We start from the raw sequence: 21,904 nt of genomic DNA on the forward strand, positions 1-21,904 counted from the left end.
TCAGATCCCTGATAAAGAGAAACACTAAAGGTACTAAATGCAATCCACAGAACAACAATATCTATGTATAGGAATCTAAAAATCTATATCAAAAAATAAACTAAGAGTAAAGGGATAAGGAACACAAGTAGACAGAGCCCTGCCAACTAAAACGCAAAGTTAGCACACAATATTTAACTAAAGAAACTGCCAAAGGCCCAAGAGCAACTGCTCCAAGTTCTAAAAAAAAAAAATAAATAAATAAATAAATAAATTTTATATATATATATATATATATATATATATATATATATATATATATATATATATATACACACACATACACACAAACATGCGATAGGTTATATGCCCCAAAAACAACATTTTATATATATATCTATATATAACTACTCTAATTTTTCAAAATTTTTGTCCAAAGACGAGAAAAAAAGGTTTACTAGCCCGAGCTTCTCTGAAAATCATACCATTCATTGCAACAGCCATCTAGATCTGAGGTCAGAGAGCATCATGGGATAGGGACTGTGCCTCGAGCTACTCAAAGATCTTGAGCTTGGAAAGCTGCCGACTCGGAGCTGATGGATTGGCTCCAAACCCACATGTAAGAACAAACGGCGAGATTGAACAACTTCATATCTGCTCTTTTCACTTACTAGTTTAAGCGATTTAAGTCTAGGATTGACCCGAGGCCCTTTGACTTTGAAACCTGAGGAATCTGGAATAGACTCTAGACTCTTCTGGATCTGGTAGTACCAGTTGGATTGCTCTTTTAGAGAAGTGCAATTTCCCCTGGCCTTAAGGCTTTTTTGGTGGGATAATACATCTGGAAAGGGAAGGGATTGGATCTTCTAAGTTGTAGAGAATAAAATGGCAACTTCTGGAAATTATTCTCTTCATCCAGTTGACATGTGTGACAACCATCCACACACATCTAGATGAAGGCAGTCTGTCCCAGGCTGTCTCCAGAAAGCAGCATAAGTCTGGCAACACTTACAGGGATGCTGAGGTTGTTGCCCCAGAGGGATGGACCCCCTGAATCCCCGATTCTGCGAACCTCCTCTGCATCTGGGGTGATATCCATTAATGAGGCCTCTTCTGCCTTGGCCGCCCCTGTATGAAGAGAGAAACAAAAGGTGAGATTTCTTGAACCAGGATGCTTTTGATCCCTTTTGGCTCATGGCAAAGGACCTCTGAGGAAACTTAAAACCATTCCCAAAGGCACACCGCATTTTTCCTTCTCATTCATGCATTAGGAGCTTTTTCTTGATCTTGGGGTCCAAAGAAGGAATAACCTTCAAAGACGGCATTCACAAACTATGCCTTAAAATTGCCAGCAAAATCACAAATGGATCCAGGTGTTATTGTAATTCTAGTACCAGTCACTAATGTCTTGGTCAGCCGCATTGTGCAACAGCCTTATGGACTGGTTTACGATGCTTACAGCTAGTACACACTCTAGCTGCTTGCGAGTGTTCTAAGTGGCAAACTTGCTCATATAATCTAACTTGGCTAGATTTCTTTGGCATGGTATGTCTGTTAAATAATTCAATACTCTCAGGGTGAACTTTGCATGAAAAATGCACTTACTTCCCAATGCGATCCACTGTCCTGGACTTCATAACAGGATTGACTACCAGACAGTTGCTTCTCAGTAAGGGGTAAGATAATAGGGTCCACCAGACAGCCTTTAGTTCAATAAGGTCCGTCCTTAGATAGGTAAAAAAATCTTACCTGGCATTTTTTCTGATGCTCTCAATGTTGGGCTGTTGCCATGCCCTCTCCTGCCAACCCATATGATGGATCTAGCAGTGCAGGTATTACCAAGAAGGGGCAAACCTGAACGTCTTAAAGAATCTTCACAAATGGGGAAGTAAGGTGGGAGGGCTCAGTGGGCCAGGTACTCCTCTGCATCAACTCTTGAAATTTCTCTGAATTTGGATTCTCAAAATTGGACAGTGAGGACTCTTATCCTGGACATTGACCCTGATGAATGGGAAAGTGACTGCAGAGGGGAGTCCATACTTTTCTTCTTACACGTTTTTGTAGTGGGTTCAGGAGGCAACTGATACAGATCACCTAAAGATTCATGGTGGCCCTCATACATTTCCTGCTTGAGCCCTTCAAAGAGTTTATCCCAAGGAAGAATGAGGAATCAAATGGACTACAGGCTAATGGGTGCTGAAAGGTGGAGCTCAAATCAAAGGGGCATTCCATGTCTGCAAAGCAGAAAATAAAATCATCTGCTTGAAAAAACTCAAAGGCGGTCACACAACGCATTGGCACCAGAGATGTCAGAGTTGGCACCTTGTTAACCCTAAAGAACATTGGTATTAATGGTACCAAACATAGGCCAAGGCAGACCAGATGACTTCAATACTGCTGAATGTCAAAAGAGGTGGCGAACACGTCTGCATCAAAAAATTTGCTTAAGACGTGGTGTTGAGGGGTCATGCCAAGAATTTGGTGACTCCAATCTGATATAGTGCAGCGAGAGTCAGTGCCTAAGGATCAAATCCAGACAGTGCTCCAGGAAAGACCATGGCTCTGATACTTCTGGTACAGATTCCTACAACCAGTGAAGAAGCGTCTGTAAAGGGAGATTACAGGACAACCTAATCTACTCTAGAAACAGGGGGACTGGGATGATGCCCATTATCAATTTGTGTCTTTACGAAAACTCATATTAATTTACTAGTCAAAATCTATAGTGCACTGAACAGCTCAGACTGTAGGGAAGACATGGTAGTGGGAGAGAAGAAACCTAGAGTTTCTTCTCAAACTGCCAGCTGTTCCTCTGGGGGAATCAAGAGGAACTATTGATGGGAATATCCCAGGATCAAGGACAGATGTGGTACCAAATAGCCTGAGCAAAGACCTCATGGGAATTTATTCTTCAGGGGATTTTGCTAAGAGAAGATGGAAGCTGAATATCAGTTTTCCTCTTCCTCTATCCATATCTATTTTTCTTTTTTTTTTTTTTTTGTACTTGCCTTTCTACATGTCAGGGTCTTGAGCTGGAAGGAGACGTTTGAAGATTAATTTGGTTTTCACCTCAAACACAGAGAGGACCAAAGACTTGCAGATCTCACAAGAGGCCAGGTGGTGTTCCACCTCCAAGCATATTGCATACATTGAGGGTATCCTGGATCAGGATTTTGTGCCTTAAGTGAGTGAATTTCTTCAAGTCCATATGAAGGTCAAATTTCAAGTTAGGAAAAATGCAGAAAAGCACCAATGCTACTAGCAATAATATGGAAAACAACAATACTGATCAAGAATTTACCAAAAAAAGGCTAACTACTTGAAAAAGAAAGGAAAGAGCCAATGGAAGTGAATAGGTCTACCACTTAGGAATGGGAAGGAGTAAATTTTTTTGTATACATTAAATAAGCTGGCTACAGCAGGAATTAAAGTAAACTAAGAACTGCAAGGGTGAAAACTTGTTAGAAAATAGCTGAAATAATACACACAACTGGAGTGATGGAGATTTAATGCTTTTTCTTTGTACAGAAATGGTGACAGACAAGTAAAATGTGCTTAGGCAGCACACTGCAAAAATGTAGAAGCTCTTAAGGGGGAGTAGATAAAATCTTACAGGGGAAACTGAATAAAATTTATATGAAAAGAAAGCACAAAAAATAGTCATACTCTTAATGAAGTAGATTAAGCATATTAGTCAGCAAAATTTAGTCAGAATGTCAGCGAGTACAGCTGCAAACTCTTAGGACAGTGCATACAGCCTGAATATTTGATAGAGATGTTGAGAGACATACAAGACCTACCTTGAAGCTCACAGGTTCATACTACACTCAGAAAAGAGCATAGAGAATTCAGACACACTGCCCAGTAGGGGTAGACAACACCCCCCCCCCCCACAAAAAAAAAAAAAAAAAAAAAAAGACTTTTCTCACATATCTGAGGTAAACAATTGCAGTCACACATCCAGACTGGTTTTACAGGTTGGTGGGGGAAGTACTTTGATATGCAAGGACAAGCTATTCCATAAATGGGAGACGCAGGGGTTAGATGGCATTGCTCATGTGGTAGCACAGGTTAAAGAGCAGGTGTTTACTTTATCACCATTTCTATTTAAATGAAGGCATTTAAAGAGTGATGGAGCACTCATAGTAATGATATCAAGTCAACATGACACTAACTAGAGGGATAAGGTACTCAGTCTGAGCAGTTAAGGGTAATGAAACCAAAGAACTTTCTTGGTGGGGAAATGCTGGAATTGGTTTAGGTGCTTTTTGAAATGCATGCCTAAGGAGGCTTTATCCATCCCTTAGTATGCCTATCACCAAGTATGAAGTGGGACTACAACTTCTTTGGATCTTGAGATAAAAACAAAGGATATGCTGTGGAAGATGAAAATTTTATAACCATCAGAGACTGGTCAAATGACAGTGGTAAAAACACAGACACCAAAGTCCCTGATGAGTGTCAGATTTCAGTGGACTGTTTTATGGTCAGTGGTAATGACACTAGAATTAATAAAGGAAACTATGCTGCATGGCTTGGTGTTTTGTGGGTATACACACGATTAAAACATTCATTTGGACCAGCCCTTGCCGGAGCACATGAGCTTCAGCATTAGATTTGACAACTGTCCCTAACATGCAATAAGCAGACTACCTATAGTCTCTTGATATCACTCAGAATTGTATGCCAAAGAGGGGAAGGTCCAAGAAAGAGGACTGTGGGACACTGGAGATGTTCTGTCCATAGCAAATACCCTCAGCCTTAATAAGATGGATTCTGTCAGAGTCAATTACTTATTCAACAAACTACGTATGGGGTCACTGCTGAGTACAGGGAGTTTATCAATAATCCCAGCATGGGGATAGTATCAAACGCCTTGGCAATGTCCAGGTAAGCAGAGTGGACTGCATGCCTCTTTTCTGTAGCCTCTTCTGAAGAACTTAGCCAGACTGATTAGGCATGACTTACCTTTTGCAAAGGCAAAACTGGTCTGTATCTTGGGATATACGGTCACTTATATCATTGTTTCAGTTCAGCTATAAGTTACAGTATTCAGCAAATACTAAATATAATGGGCCTGTAACTCTCAGTATCAGCAGAAATACATTTTTTACGTAATGGCACCCCAACAGCTGTTCTCCACACCTCAGGGATCTAACTGCTGGTTGAAGAGATTGAGGCTTTGCTAGGGGTGACAGCACACCAAAGCAGACAACCAAGGAAACTGTCAGAACCCATGAAATTCTTTTTTTTTTTTTTTTTTTTTTTACTTTAGGTAACAGCCATGAAGACTTGGTCCAAAGAGATTTTAGGAGCCGTGTTAACTTCTGTAAATCTTCCATTTTCATGGATAGTACCTATCCAAACCACTGGAAGCAGCCCACCAAGTCAAGCATTCAAAATGGATGTTTTGAAGAGGGATTTGAAGAATTCTGACTGCAGCAGTGATGACTCAGATTCAACCTTCATGGGAGTAACGGAATGGATAATACATGGAAGCACTACTGGTTTACAAAGACTTAAGTGGTATTATGGGCACTGGCAGGAAACACCTAAAAAGTGCATAAAAATTATGCTATAAAGAGGTAGTGATTCAGAAAGATAAAACTTCAACTAACCTCAAAATGCACAATTAAGGGGGCTGGAGGAGCAAGAGGGTGGTGGGAGTGAGTGACAAACAGACCTGTCCATTCTAAGGGACAGGAAGCAATTCTGTTTGCTCCACAGCTGACACCCAATGAAGGTAGGTGTCACAATAAGCAGTACAGGGCCCAGTAACAGGAGACTGGCTCTGGCAGGCAGCAAGCACACAATATAGCATTGTGTGTGTTTGTGCACCTGTAAGCACATATGCATTTCACAAACAGCATAGCAGGCTTCTCTTCCAGGGTGTGTATCTAAGCTACCAAAAGGTTCAGGTTATATCAGCATCAAAAAATTCCCAATGAACATGTGCACTTAACTGAAGGTCTTAAAACGCACCCAATAACCATTTCAGATCATGTGCCAATATCAACTAAAATAATGCAAGACAATGAAATAAACATAAGACACTGGTGCTTTCCCACCTATCAGTTGAAAATAGAGGAATTCAAGGAATGGGTTTTGGAATTAACTCAAGAGCCACTACAGGACACAGAATTTTCTTCTGAAAACATAGATAGGGAGTGGGATAAAATTAAAGTGGAATGTAAAACGAGGGTGGAAATAAAGGGAGATATGGTCAAACAGTAACAAGAATTATTTAGAGGGATTAATAAATGTTAAAGTAGTGCAAAATAGGGGGAAATCTCTCAGAACAAGAAAAGGAGCAACTGCAGGATGCTAAACCGAAAATAAGTGACTACTTCGACAGTAAACATAAGTTTAGAAAGACTGCTGTTAAGCAACTGTTTTTTTGATGATTCTAGAGCACAAAAACTTTTAGCACAACTCAGACAACTGAAAATAGAAAGGGCCATCAGCAAGCTTATGGAGCCTTTAAAAAAAGTAATAAGAAACCCTGTAGAAGTATTAGAAATATTTATTTACAATTGTTAACCGGGTGGTGTCTAACTGGGTTGGAAACCCATTTCAGCGGAGACCCAGGGAGAAAAGCTCCACAGAGTACAAATTAGTTAAAAGTACAAATATAGCAAGAAAATGCATGATATAAGTTCACACATGGAATACAGGTCATAGCAAAGTTTTACATAGTATGAAAATAAGTAAGGTAAATTATGAAGTTATATAATGTATACAATGTCCACAAATCAGAAATTTAGAAGTTACAAAAAAGTATGCAATATCCACAAGAGAAAAATCAGATAGATTATACAGTACAGCGCCCCTTTTGATATGTACCTCACAAGACATCTACAACTGGAGAGGCCACAGAAATACCTCACAAAGAGGATTACTGGCCTCAGATACCCTATACAGACAGTCTAAAAACCTTCAACTTTACACTATCGCATATTGCCTACTCAGATGCGATCTCTGCCTAACATACAAAACTATGTCAAACCCAGAGCTGTTGGACATGCTCCACTTAAAGAAATCCCAATCCCTCTGAACTACACTCTGTAGGGACCTAAACTTGGTCACCACAATAAATGGAACATGCTGGAGGGATAGATTACTGTCCCAGAGACTTTCTATACTCTGGAAGAGACCATGTCAAACAGAGCTCCTCATTAGCACTCTACAAGAAAAATCTTGATGATTGGATGGGAAATAGGAAATTCACCCTGTGGACCAGTTCTGTGGCTCTGCTCGACATGGGCACAGGAAAATAATTCCAGTCCTTGGCTATTTTACAGGAGTAGAGGGAGTTGCCATGATAGTTGAGACAGAGTCACTTTTAACATTAGTTTGTTGGATGAAATTTTATGAAAGTTTGTATAAAGCAGAAAAATATGGAAATAAAGAAAAGGTATAAATACATGTGTTTATGAATGAATTAAATATGCCAAGGTTAGAGGCAGATGAGGTTCAATTACTAACATTTATGATAAGGGATGAGATAAAAATGGCTATGTATAACCAATCTACAGGGAAGTTCCCAGGAATTCATGGCATTCCTGTGAAAGCTAGGAGGGAAAAACAAAGATCTGGAAGGTTTTGTTTAACAGTATTTTAAGAGAAGTACCAGCACTCTGGAAGAAGGCGGTGGTAACAGTAATACCTAAAGAGGGTAATGATTATAAAGTGTTTACCAAAATTGATAGATATGGATCAGTGGGGTTTTGTGGAGGGGAGGCAAACATTTGACAGTATTAACAGAACACTGAGGATCCAGAGGGAAGCAGAAAGTAAGAAAATACCACTTTTAATGGTGAGTCTTGCTGCAGAGAAAGCATTTGACAGAGTAGACTGGGACTTCATGAGCAGGGCAATGGGAGCATTTGCTTTTCCTGATGCAATTATAAGGTTGAATAGAAGAATATATGACTGATCTGAGGCGCAAATTAAGGTGGATAGGGTCCCTCTCTGATAATTTCTGCTCGAGTAGAGTAACCAGGCAGGGTTGTTCGCTTTCCCCTTTGTTATTTGCATTACATTTAGAACCACTGGCTAAGAAAATAAGGGATTCAGGAATTCAAGGATAAAACTGTTATGATAGTCAGGAAAAGCTGGCTCTATTTGCAGATATTTTATACAGGACAAAACCAGAAAGGAACATTTTAAGGTGGTTTCAAATTTTCTTGGGATATAAAATTAAGCTACAAAAAGGCAACAGCAGTAAATTATGTACCCGCACACAAATTGGTCCTACAATATCCATATTCATGAGGACATGATAAATATGAAGTATTTAGGAATATGGATTAGAAATTACTCTGTTGTGGTAGCTAAGGATATGTCAGAAGAGACTAAACAGAAGATGATATAAAAATTAAGAAACTGGAAGCTTTGTTATAGGGATACCAAGATACAAGCCATTAAAATGTTTTTAGTCACTTTAGTCTTATATACAGTTCAGGCATATTTTTATCAACCAGAGGAAAAGTTGTGGGTAGCAATACAAGAATTGAATGATTTTTATCTAGGAAGGGAAGACAGCAAGGGTCAAGCGGGATAAGATCATTCTTCCAATACAAAGTGGACTAGGATTACCCAATTTGAGAGGGTTACTTTACGGCAACACAGTTAAGGCTCTTGTACACAGCACAAGCAGAAAACTATAATTCAAAGTGGAAGGGAATGATGCCAATACAGAGAGGAAGCTCAAGAAATAAGGAGAGATTGGGATTTTGGATGCAGACTCTTAACAAAAAATCATACAGAATATTATATTCATAAAATAGCAGGGAGTATTCTAAGAACCAACGATAATGGAGAAAAGAGATTTTGCCGATCGGGATGACTGCGGTCAGGGATACAGATACTAGGCAAGAGGGGGATGGAATTTATTGGAGATAACTGGCAAAGGAACCAATGTATTGGGAGCAAATAACTAAAAAGTGAAAGGTAGTAGAATGGAAAGAGGCAAAGAATTTATTTGGACTGCAGGTTAGAGATTGCCTTCCCTATCAAGGATTGCTAGAGTATAGTCAAAGAGAAAGAAATAGGGGGCTCCAGAATAAAAGACCAGCACTGTTAGAGTTTTTAATATAATCTATAACAGAAGCTGTCATTGAAAAAGGAATAATTAATAAAGCGTAGAAAATACTGCATAATTATAACAATCAATCACAAGAGCTTAGAAAGGATTTGGAAGAGAGACTGGATAAGCAATTCACAAACAGAGAACGGGAGGATATATGTATATCTCCGAAATATGCAACAGTCTAGATGATTTTGTATCTGTCTGGAAGCATTTACACAGATATTTTTATACCCAAAGTAGACTCCAAAGAATTTTTCCACAGGTGGATAGCAAGTGCTGGAGGTGTAACGGGCAAGAAAGAGGTGGCTGGGGTCATATTTTCTGGAAGTGTAATGAGCTGGCAGACTAAGGATTCCCTGCAAACCGCTCTGTCAGAGATGCTGGGTGAGCAGATAGTTTAGACTTGGAACATGATTTTTTTTTGAGTTACGATACAGAATCGGAATTGCCTAGACATAGTAAAGCCTTGCTGAATAATTAGTGGCTGCCAAAAAAGCAATTACTAGAAAATGAAAATCAAAGTATAGACCAACTTTACTAGAAGTAGTGAATATAGTAACAAATAAAACTGGAATTGGGATCTTTAAAAAAGGGAGGGAGCAAACTACAAAGGAAAAAAACAGGAATTGTGGGAATGACACATGCAGAGCAGGAATGAGGTTTAAGAGGCAGGATTTGAATGAGTCATATAATGCTCAACTGACAATGACTGGATAGTTTAGAAGTGATGTATAATGTTTGCAACTACAGTTATTTCAATGGTGTCTGATTTATACTGTTTGCAACTGAAGTGTTGTCATGTTTTTCATTTGTATAAATGTAGGATTGCTTTTGTCATGTGTGAAAACTTAATGAAAGATGTTTGTTGGGGAAAAAAAAATCCCCAGTGACTACCACATCATAACAGACTAATTTCCACGTAATGGGAACAAACTGGCATGATAGTGATGAGCTAGCTAGACGAGTTAAAAAAAAAAAGTTACTGGATATACTTGGCATTGACTGGAGAAGTTCTATAAGATTAATTGGTTATTAATACACAGCAGGTATCTCTACATACTAATTCATTTGGTTTAAAAGGGCATCAGTGGTGGTGAGATTAAAAGGCAATGCCATTCCATTAGATGGACTGTGTGTAGGTGAAAAGCCCTTGCCTTGGCAAGTGCACTACAGACCACCCGGTAAGCTGAAGTGCTTGGAGAACAGTGTTTACAAGCTGTTTAGTGGAATCCTAGAGAATGAACCTGGGGTGGGGCAATAGCTAGAGGTGGCTATCGGGACTGACAGAAGTGACAAGTGTAGTCCCACAAGGGTCAGTGCTAGGGATCTCACTATTCAACAATCATCTGCAACATGCCAGAATGAGCAAGTTAATACACTGACGCTACCAGTAAGTGGAAGTCGTCTGGTCTACAGTTCTATATACAGTAAACAAAGTTAAGAGAAAAATGAGAGAGAAATGCCATCAGCCAAAAAGAGTATCTATATGGGATTTCACAGACTGGGTAGACGCTACAAAGAGAAGAGAAGAGGAAGAAAAAAAATTAGAGTGGACTAAGTAACATTTATGATGTGGAAATAGGAAGCAGCCTATTGTGAAGGCAGAGCAGGGGTAAAATAAGGCATTAACATGGCCACTAGAGGAAGAGTAGAAATATATCTGGAGAAATGCATGAGCCAAGACCAAATAAACTGCAATAGAGATGCATACATTTCATGCATAGTTGGCACATATATTCCAAACGGATAAACTACAAAAATGTAAGCGAGTATTGAATGCACCTCACATATAAGAAGTTCAAGTGTGAAACAAAGAAAAGGAGCAGATTAGTGGAAGAAAGGAGTTGAAAATGAAAGCCAATATCTTCCACCCAATACATTAGTGCGAGATTGGTTTAGAAATTTGAAACAAGGGAATACTTGGCATCACGGAAAGGGGGGATCCTCAAGAAGTCCGTACATAGACAGTTGAGAATGGTGAATTTTACTTTGCATTTATTAACAGGGCAAGTGAACTGGTCTACTGACCCTTTATAGTCAAACCAGGCTCATAAGAGCATTTACAAATTTTACACATGCAAAAAATATCTTGCACAGTAGCAAGTCCAAGGGCAAAGCAAGCATTACATACAGGATCAGGATATGCATTTTGAATCATATGAATTTTGCAAACAATGACAATAAATAGGTATATGCAATACATTATAAACAAATATACAGTTTATACATTATGTCAACTAGAGATCGCCATTGCCCTTGAAGGACAACTAGGCTCCCCCCTGAAGATGTTTTTAGGGAAGTTTTAAATGTTATGGTTTCTTGGAGACTTCCAACTATTGGCAGGATATTTCAAGTTGCAGGACCTAGTTTTGAAAAGGCTCTTTTACCTATGGCAGTTATGAACGAATCAGAGGAGGTGAAAGGTGAATTAGCTCAGCAAAGTACAGTATTGCTAAGAATGGCTCAAGTGAAAAGCTGCGGGGGGTACTAGACTCATACCTCCATACAGGCAACATGGAAAAGCTATAGAGAAGCATATAAGGGGGGCGAGGGGGACATTAGGACTGGGGGAAAAAGCTGATGCATTTTTTACTCATAACCACTTAATTCTTAAACTGATATGATACGTGAAATATGTACTTGTATATCACTGGATGCAAAGCTCTCACATAAAAGCACTCCTAATGTCAGACTGTCAGTAGTACACACACTGCACCCATCACACACAGTTCAAAACAGACAGATCCACATATGCTTAGGCACTAATAACCTTCCTAAACCCCAAAGATGGCCTACATAAGGTACACAAATACTCTCAGTAGCCCAAACGTACTCTTTCAAAACACCCACATCAACACATACAGCCACATCTCATGGGGCCTCTACTTCTAAGCCCATAAAGCAAGCCACCATACAATTCAAAATTCTGGTCATTGGAAACTTTATTGAGAGACATATTGAGGTCCCTCTCACCAGAATGAGCAAGAAGACAGTCAAAATTTGTTGCTTATCAGGGGTAAGGATCCACCACATTAGAATGCATTCAGGTCACTGGACCAAAAGTACCAGTATGAATAAGTAATAGTCCATGTGGGTGTAAAAGAACAGAGATGCATTTCCTTAGACTATATGGTGAGACACAATGGAGCTCTTGTAATGCGTCTCAGGCTAGTATGAGCCTAGCAATGAGAAGTATTTTATCTTCTCCAAGGATAATGCTACAATACAAACAAGAGATGGCTGACTTGAATAATTGGCTTAGTTTCAAGTGACATTCTAAGGAATTGCAATATTTGTCAGCATGGAAGAGGATGGTCAGACCACGCTACTTTGCTAGGGATGGTCTGCACCTGTCCCATCTAGGTTTTCGAATATTAGCTAAAACACTGCTCTCCCCTGCACAGTGCCTTTTTAGGCAATGCCATACTCAAAGAACTTCAGATATAAATCAAAACCAAGAAAATTTAAAGGCATTACTGCTCAATGCTAGTAGTCTAAACAAAAAACTCCACTCCCTACAAGCTCTCCTTACCTTAAAGAATGCAGACGTCTGTGTGGTCACTTAGACATGGTTTAAAGCCATGAAGAGTCCACTGGGAGTGCAAGGCTATAATACCTTCCACACATTTAAACCAGCTCCATTTCAGATAGGGACTAAAGGTGGAGGTGTCTTGATTTACATCAAGAATAAGTATACTTCAAAGCTAGTAAAACAGAAAACACACAAGCTTCTCCATATTCAAATCACAATAGACAAAATCCCACACCACTTCCTTGCCAGCTATATATCCCTCTCTATGACCAAGGAAACCCATAACACACATTTAAACTTAAACATTCACCATCCAACCCAATAGCATATTTATGTGTGACTTTAAATTTTCACACTAACTGGGAATCACATACTACACCAAATGTATAGGCACAGAGATTCCTGGATTTTGTAAACACAAACTTCCTGGACCAGACTGTCAATACATAGCCCAGTAGTGCAAACATTGTTGATCTGGGTCCTCATTAATATGGGTGTGTTGGAGCCCTCCTCCCCCCAGTTTAATGTTTTCTCTGGTAAGGTCAAAGAGAATGGTTGCCTTTGAAATCAAATTAAAACTATGAATCCCAGCTAACCCTGGAATATTCAAGAACTACTCTAAGGCTTACTTCATGATACTAAGGGATAACCGGGCAAAATTTCAAGCCCACATAAACCCCAAGAGCACTGTTGCCTATGTGGAACTGTTCACAGATACCCTATACAAGCATGTTAATATAGCTGTACCCAGCAAGAATTAGAACAGAACTAAATCAAAACAAGCCACCTTATTGGAATCTCATCAATATGCTGTATAACAAAAGGAAGAAAATAAAGGCAAAAATTAGGAGTAGCAGCACCCAGCAGGATAAAATCCCTCTCAAACTTAACAAATCATAGAACAAAAAGTCTACCAAAGCCAAATTTGAGGTAAATCTGGCCTTCCAGGCCAAGGGCTACCACAAGGCATTCTTTAGCTATGTTCACAACTTCAAAGGCAATATACAATTGCTTGCAGAGCTCATTGTTAATGGAGCCACTTGTACCGAGTTAGAAGATATAGCAAACCTACTGGCCAACAAATTCAGCTCCAGCTTTACTCCTTTCCCCCTCAAATTTCCCACAGGAAATGCCATCAAGTATAACTCTGACTACCATCACTAGGGAAACAGGTTCTTAATGCTCTAAGACCAAGAGCACTGTATCAATGGGCCCAGACAATATAACATGAAACATGACCCATCAGGCTGTCTGGAATTGCTATTTAACTATAGCCTCCAAACATGTTTTGCGCCTCATGAATGGAGAACAGCAACAGTGACCCCTCTTCTGCACAAAGATGGGCCTTCTGAAGACCCTGGAAACCACAGGCCCACAAGTCTCACTAGTCTCATAATCAAATCCATGGAATGAATCATGGAAATTATCAGTAAGGACACAGGAAGCCTCCAGACACTGCACCCAACCCAATTTGGTTTCATCAAAGGCAGGTCATACCTAGTCAACCTGGTGGACTTCTTTGAGATGATGACCAAAGCAATGGATGAGAGCAAGATGGTTCACACTGTCTATCTTGACCTGGGCAAGGCATTTGACACTATCTCACTCATGCATTGTTGACAAACTTTAGGTTAGTTATAGGCCTTTATGACAGGACTCAGAAATTGGGTTGTCCTCCTCTACAAAGAGGACAGTCACAAGCGGGGTCTCTCGGGGATCAGTCCTGGGACCGTTCCTTTTTGACATTTACTTCTCTAAAGTAAAGGCTAATGTCAATGCCTCTGGCGGACTAAACTTACATACAATTGCAAATTAGGGCAGAGCCCTCCACAGACAAACACTCTCAGGGAAGAGTGGACACAGACACAACTGGTATCAGAGCCATGGACTAAAACCAAATGCCAGGAAATCCTTTGAGAAGTTGTCCACCCAAAGTAACCATCATACTGACAACACATCCCCAACAGTCAACCTAGTAGTCAGGGATTTGGGAACAAAGTTAGTAATCCAGCCTTTGTACATCACGTGTCTACAGTAGTGACGCTACTCTATGTTGTGCAACTTATATAAAAAAAAACAAAACAAGGATGTCATTTAGGTCCAAGGAGTTCCTTCTTCCACTTATTCAGCATTCATCAGACCTGTCATTGAGTACAATGTCCCCTTTGGCATGTACCTAAACCAGGCACATCCAAATACCTGGAACGTCCAGAGGTTCCTCACTAAAAGCATACAGAGGGCAAGTAACATGCCCCATGCAGACTGCCTCAAGGCTTTATCCTAGCATTCTGTCTCCTACAGGCTACTGAGGAGAGATCTAAATCTGGAATACAAGGCATTGTGAGACCATACCCTGAAGGACCTCCTGCATTTCCACAAAATAAAACCATGCCAGAAGTACCCATTCTAAAGATTTAAACCTTGCCCGTGATTTTAATAGGGCAGACTCCCCATCCATGTTGAGCACAGCTCCTCCCTAACCCAGTCCAACTATAACTTGGACAACTGGATGGGGAATGGGAAAATCATCCCTGGTTTGGCATTTATGTCTCTAATGAACACAGGCAGCATGCAAATGGTTCATTTCCCAAGCCCCTGCTTACACTTATCAAGGGTACCAGAACTTCCCAGAGATTTGGGATGTATAGCTAGGCTTAAAACGGCCCTTGTGGTCATTAGCCTAATACACATGTATAAACCTATGAAATTAATAGGCTGGGGAGACTAAGATTGGATATGTAAAGCCATGAGTTGGAGCAGAGAGTCAAGGCCGAGATGTAGTTCCTATGGTACAGGATTGGATTCCTTCAGACCTCCCTTGCCTACTGTGCAACCTTAAACAACTCACTTAACCAGACAGTGCTTAGGTGAAACTGGGAATTTCGGCTAGGCTACACAATGGTTCCTTGGACAGCAAGTCTGGTAACTACCCAGCTACTATCTATGACAGTCTGTGCATTCAGGATTGGTGGCAATTTTAAAGATGGAAAAGCTTCAGAAATGTAATGGCACTGCAAAAACTGAAGTTAAAATATTAAAAAATATATAAGGTGTACAGATGTGCTGGTAAGACACTATGAACACTGTGCAGTTTAGGTATAATTAAAAAATCTATTGCATGATATAAAACAAAATGAAGTACAAAGCAGAAATTATCTTAGATAAGTACATTTATACAGACGGTCAAAAAAACTTAAAATTCACGAAAATCAAATCAATACTTTAATTTCATCAAGTTAAAAATCAGACATACCTCGGGTTCATTGTCACGCAGCAACTCTGAAAAGCCATCAATACCGTCTAAGCCAATCACGTCATCAGTAGCAGGAGCGGTGTCATGGGGTACAAGAGTGATTGGGCTACCCAGCTCTCTCATGTCACAGTCTTCACTCATGTCAGGCTACAATACATTGTATATCAGTCAAACTAAACGTAGTAATTGCAGAAATTTTCTCTAATCTCTCTCCATCACACACCTGCTTTCCAAATGCATTCTACTTCACTCTTATGCAGCCAGTCATGTACCAACTCTGCATGCACAAACAAAAGTTTTAAAACACTTTTGAAAGAATAAATCATGTAAACAAACCATCTTGTACATAAAAGTACAAACATGCCATTATATGTTCAAGAATTTCTAGGCACCCATACACATATGGGAGGGACCCTTATCGCATTCTTTATACATACACCATGACATGTTTCATCAGGTTGTATCTGCCTGAATTCAATCACTTCCAGCATGCCTCTTTCAGCTTTCAGTGTCAATCAACATCTCTCAATTTCTTCCCTTCCAAAATACATAGCGAGAGGTCACACTGAAAACACAAAAGGGCTTCAGCACTCTTCATTCACTTTTACAGGTTCCCCAAGGACAGTTGGTGAAAATGGTACCACAATGCAGTCAGAGTCACAATAAAATATGTTCTTCTACATCAATTAATCCATGAGCAGTACCTCCTTGGCATGTCTTGGAATTAGGATCCTCCTCTCCATCAGTTACAATACAGACCCTCTTCTATGATTATCCTTTATCAAGGATCCTGCACTTAACCAGTGCAGCTACATGCTGTGACATCATGCATTACTTCATAAGGCCACCATTCACCCATTCCAAGCACTAGGAAGCACACTTCAGACAAACCAAGAAAACATGGAAGATATTAAGCCTACATTAACTGTATACTTATCTAAATTACAGAAAGCTTAATAGCCAAGGTTAGCTAGAGAGGGCATCCTAACTCAATGGGAAGGAAGGACAGTATTCTGGATCCCCAGTACAGGGTTTCCTTTTAGGTAACTTGTACTATAAGGACACAGAAAAGGGTTTTTGTAACTGCAAAGTCCAGACTCTTTGTGCAAATATTTAGCTGACAGGAAAAAAAAAGGACAATACAGCTGTACAAGGAACTTGCCATACTAGTACATATATGGAGGATTCCTGTTACAGTTATGACCCTTGATCTCAACTGCATGTCAGGTTCAATGGTTGCCCAACTTCCAGAGGTCAGGACCATAACCCACACACCCACCAGCCAGGCTGAACCCCTTCCCCACCCCATGAGGAATGCCATGCTCCCAATGTAGACAGCCAGCTCACACCATCTTCAGCTCATTCTTGCTCAAGGAGAGCCAAGTATGGCAGTCCACAATCTACTCCCTGGAAAAATGTCCAGAAGATACAGGTGCCCATCAAGACTGCATAACTCGCTTGTAAATGCACATCCAAGGATTGCAAATTCTCCTCCCCCTTCTAGGGAGGAGGGCACAAAAAGTTACCTATAATATAGTCTGGATCAAGTCAATTCTACATCAGCTTTAGCTATAAAGGAAGAGTTTGTAAGAAAATTGACCGTCACTGTGTTGCAACAAAGTCTCTTTAAATGGCTTTCAAGATGGCTGCACACTGATAAACAGCATAATTTCAACTCTCCCAGTGTGAAAAGGGAGATAGAGGTAAGGGCCAGCAAGATTGCCAGTTTTAGTGAGTTCAGTTACTGGCTAGTAAGTAGACTGACTGGATGCCAGCAAAGAAGAAACTTGGAGCCTGAAAGAAAATCAACTAGAAAAGGTGGAGAAAACATTGAGAAGAATCCTGCAGCTGTTCAGAAAAAAGCAGTTCAAGTTCTAGCTTTGATACAAGACATAGCTTCCAGTAATCTAGAGGAAAAAATTAATCATGTGCTCTGAGCTGATTAAAATAAAAGAACATTGAAGCAGTACATCACCTCAACCAAAGGCTGGAAAATGGAAGCTTTAAACAGTTATTCAGATGAATTGAAACTTCAAAAATCAGAGGCTGAAATAAAAAAAAATGTCTGGTTGAGTATAAAAGCCAAAAAGAGATATTTCAAAATGTTAGAAGACACAGCATACGGGGAAACCAGATATTTTCTGCTGTACCAGAGAAAGTGGAATGAACAGACTATTACTTTTTATGAAAACACTGATAAGCAACTGGATTGGTATTCAACATCAGAATTTGTTAATTGAAAGGGCATTTTGTGTGTATGCTTCAAATCTGCCTATGAGAAAGCAGCCAAGACCCGTACTAGTAAAGATGCAATCACACCAGCAAAAAAGTTGATCCTGAGAAAACCGTGGCAGAATGGCAAACTATTAAAATTGGGAGAGAGCAGTGTTTGTAGAAAATGCTTATTCAATGTACCCTAGATAGAAGAGAAGCAAAATTGTCCCAACAAACAGGGAATGTCAAGAAGCAGGTGTGAAATGCATGCTGCTGTATATAATGCTCTTCAGAACATTTTTTCCCTGCAGGATCAAAGTAATTTTTGATGCAGGGCAGACTAAGGAGGAAATAAAGTTATCCAACAAAAAGTGAGTTATCTATTAGAAGGGGACTTGCTTCTCCTTTTTCTGGTGATAAAGCTCAGAGGGGCTTGGTCAGTGAAACCTTTTCCAATGCTCCAAAGGAAAATGGTAAAGACAGAAAAAAGCACAGGAATTGACTAAAAGAATCAAAAGTAACATGGAGTGAGTTTAGAAATGGAGACAAACAGGAAGAACACCAGCAACATGGAAATTAGTGAATAAAGGTGAGATTATAAAGCATCTATGACATTTGTGAAATATGGCTTTACAAGAAAAAGTGGACGGAATGGGCATCTGTTGATGTTAAACTTGCAGGGTACTGAAAAGCATATAACCCACTTCATGTAATTGTTTGGAAGGACACTAAAAGGAAAGAAAAATAAGTAGAGTGAAACAATTTTTGTTAACAGGATTTGTGTAAAACATGCTATTTAGTAAAGAATTGTCAATTACATGTGATAAAGATCTTAAAGTACTTTTTTCATATTTTTTTTACTTTTAAAAAAATGTAGGTATTATAATGTGAAAAGAAGAAAGGCTGGATAAAAGAATGGTTAAGTTAACATGCTAAAAGCTTGAGCTGAAGTGGTGGATGGGGTATAAAAATGAGCACCTATATTAACTTGAAAGGTTTTCTTACTTTTGCATAGGTGAATGTCTGGATTAAGGCCCTTGGTTTAATCTAATTGTTTTGTGCAAGCAAGTAAATAAGGGAACACTGAGTGCAATTAAAAGCTTTCCGTCAGCAAACATTCAATGTGAGAAGTCTGCAGTTAAGGGTAGCTGTACATTTTCTTCTTGTGTTTCCATGGAAACAAGCCAACTACAGAGGCAGCCAAAACAACCCACAGAACTTTAAGGCTAAATGTTACCATTTTCTGAAAGCATACAAGCCATTTTTCACAACTGGGAGGGGAATAAAGATAACAGACAGCAGTTGGTGTAAGTTGGAGCACAGGCTGTAATGTGTTTTAGCATGGATAACCTTAATTTTGGGTTAGGTAATGCAGCTCTTGATTTGGGACACTTGTTCCTAAGGAGAATTAAACTTCATTATTTGAAGACTTAGTTTTGAGTGTTTAAGTTAAAAAGTTACAGGGATGTTCTGGGGTGTGTTTGGGTTGAAGGTTTTCATTAAAACAAAAAAGAAACCTTGTAAATGGTTCAAATGGAGATGACAAGAAACAACTGTATAATACAAGCTGTGAAACATTAGTGAGTGCATGTAACACATAGCCAGAAATAAACATTTAAAAAAGACGTCATATATAATAGGTGGGAATAACTTATAATGGCTACATTATCCATGCTATTTTGTAATGTGAATGGCCTCCCAGATAGAGACAAAAAGGTAAGAGTATTGAATTATATTAAGAAATAACAGCGCAAACAATGCTACAGAAGACACATTTGAAAAGGAAATGAGCAGGTGACTATGATAAAAAGATTTCTGGATGGATATTCAGCAGAATATTAGAGACAAAGGAAAAGGGGAGTGTTTACACTAATTGCTACAGGAGCTCCAACAGTGATATAACTGGGAAAAAGATAATGGTAATAATGGGCTACTAGCAAGGGAGGAGGATTAATAAAAAAACACACAAGGCTGAAGTTCAAGCACCTCTGAAACAATTTTCAAATGTTGAAGTGAAAGGAACCACAAGTTGAGAAATCTAAGAACACCAAGTATTTAATGATTCCAGTTAAAGAAATGGTTAGCGCTTTTGTTTGAACAAGTTTCAAACTTCAAACTATTCTACATGCATTCACCTTAAATACCATAACATTTACTTCTATTGGTTAAAAACAGTGTCAGTCATCATGACATACAGCTGAACATAAAACTGTTGCCTCATATAAACCAAAAATTATCAAGGCTACATTAAAAACATCGAATACAATATTCAAAAAAATGTATACGTATATATATTTACGTGTATGAATGTATAAATTAATGTATAAAACTGTATATTGTTGCCAGTTGTCAAACAACCTTATTTTTATTATCTTGAAAGCTTTTTCCTTTCAAGTGCTTTTAGTTTCAATATGGCCAAGACAGAAATGCGATCATTGATACCAAGCCAACTATCTGCTTTGAACACGGATTTGCCATTTTAGCTCACTTATTTCCAACTGTAAACCCCAAGGCTTCTTTTCATCAATAGTGACTTGATCAATCACTACAAAGGAAAATTTATGATTCACACTGTCAGAAATATGTTTGGCCAATGCATTACTCAAATTGTTTTCCTAATAGCTTAGTCATACTCATAGATTCTTTGACTTGGCTTATACTGAATTTCCTACATAGAAACCAGAGCATGTATCGCACATGGCCAAATAAACCACTGCTCTGGAATTACAAGAATATTTCCCTTTTATCTGATGTCTAATGTTTCTAACAGTTACATTATCAGTTAATTTTACCATATGACACCATTAACAAGCTCCACATCTAAAAGTTCCTTCTTTGTTTACATGAAGGAGAACTGGTTTGTTCTTGAATAAATCCTTAAAAGTATTACCTCTTCTATATACAACAGCTGGTTTAACCCCCAAGTGCTTCCTGATGTTAGCATCCTCTAACAGAATTGGCCAGCTTTTTTTAAAAACAGAAGCTAAAAACTTAGCGTCCTGGATAAAAGTTATAGTTAAGGCTTTTTGAAAGTCTGGGGGTTATTGTATAGTGTCACTGCACAGTTCTACCATGGTACTACATTCTATAGTACTTAATGTTCACTGATACCCACCATTGGCTGATACAAGTGGAATGGTGCCTAAAATAGGTTGGAAAAAACCATTTAGTCTCTTATTAATGACTTCCATACTTGGTTCGTCCACTAATTTTACTGCGTAACCTCTTTTCAGGAACATACCACGTAGAAACTGACATTGTCAAAAACTCATGTGTTGTAAACATGCATGCGGCCCTAACCAATTGGCCTTTCATAACAGACCTTTTTTGACGAAATGGATGTGAACTTGTGTAATGCAGAAAAGTGTTAGAATAAGTTGCTTTTCTAAGTATTTTACACACGTATCTGCCACCTTCAACATCTTTCATCAAATTCACATCGAAATAATCTGTTAACTGAATCATATTGCCATGTAAACTTTAAGAAACTAATAGTTTCATTAATATATGACAAAAATTCAAATAACTCAGTCTACGTTCCTTTCCAAATAATACAAATGTCATCTTGAAACCTTTGATATAGTTTAATATGGTTATTAAACCTTGACTGGAAGACAGTCTTCCCCAATATGCCATAATTAGGTTTACATAGGCTCCACCACATGGCGAGCCCATGGCTATTCCTTTTTCTTGCAAGTAATATTTATGGTTAAAAGAGACATAATTATTAGTTAAAACCAGCTCCAACAGTTCTAAAATATGGATTAATGTACTGTATGGCACCTTGTATTCTACAAGCATTTAATTTACCCATTTTATCCCAGTTTGTTGTGGG

The 21,904-nt window shown here is 39.0% G+C and overlaps 1 protein-coding gene across 1 annotated transcript in view; it reads right to left on the reverse strand.

Moving 5' to 3' along the window:
- The window catches only part of CDC25C (cell division cycle 25C), a 1,649,736-nt gene that overhangs the window by 1,137,567 nt on the left and 490,265 nt on the right, over positions 1 to 21,904 (reverse strand). Inside the window, exon 9 of the mRNA XM_044069511.1 lies at positions 15,856 to 16,002. Coding sequence (XP_043925446.1) covers positions 15,856 to 16,002 — 147 coding nt within the window. The remainder of the gene's footprint in view (positions 1 to 15,855; positions 16,003 to 21,904) is intronic.

Source organism: Protopterus annectens, chromosome 4.part0, assembly GCF_019279795.1.
Source record: "Protopterus annectens isolate FY-2018-M chromosome 4.part0, PAN1.0, whole genome shotgun sequence".
Lineage (NCBI taxonomy): Eukaryota > Metazoa > Chordata > Ceratodontiformes > Protopteridae > Protopterus > Protopterus annectens.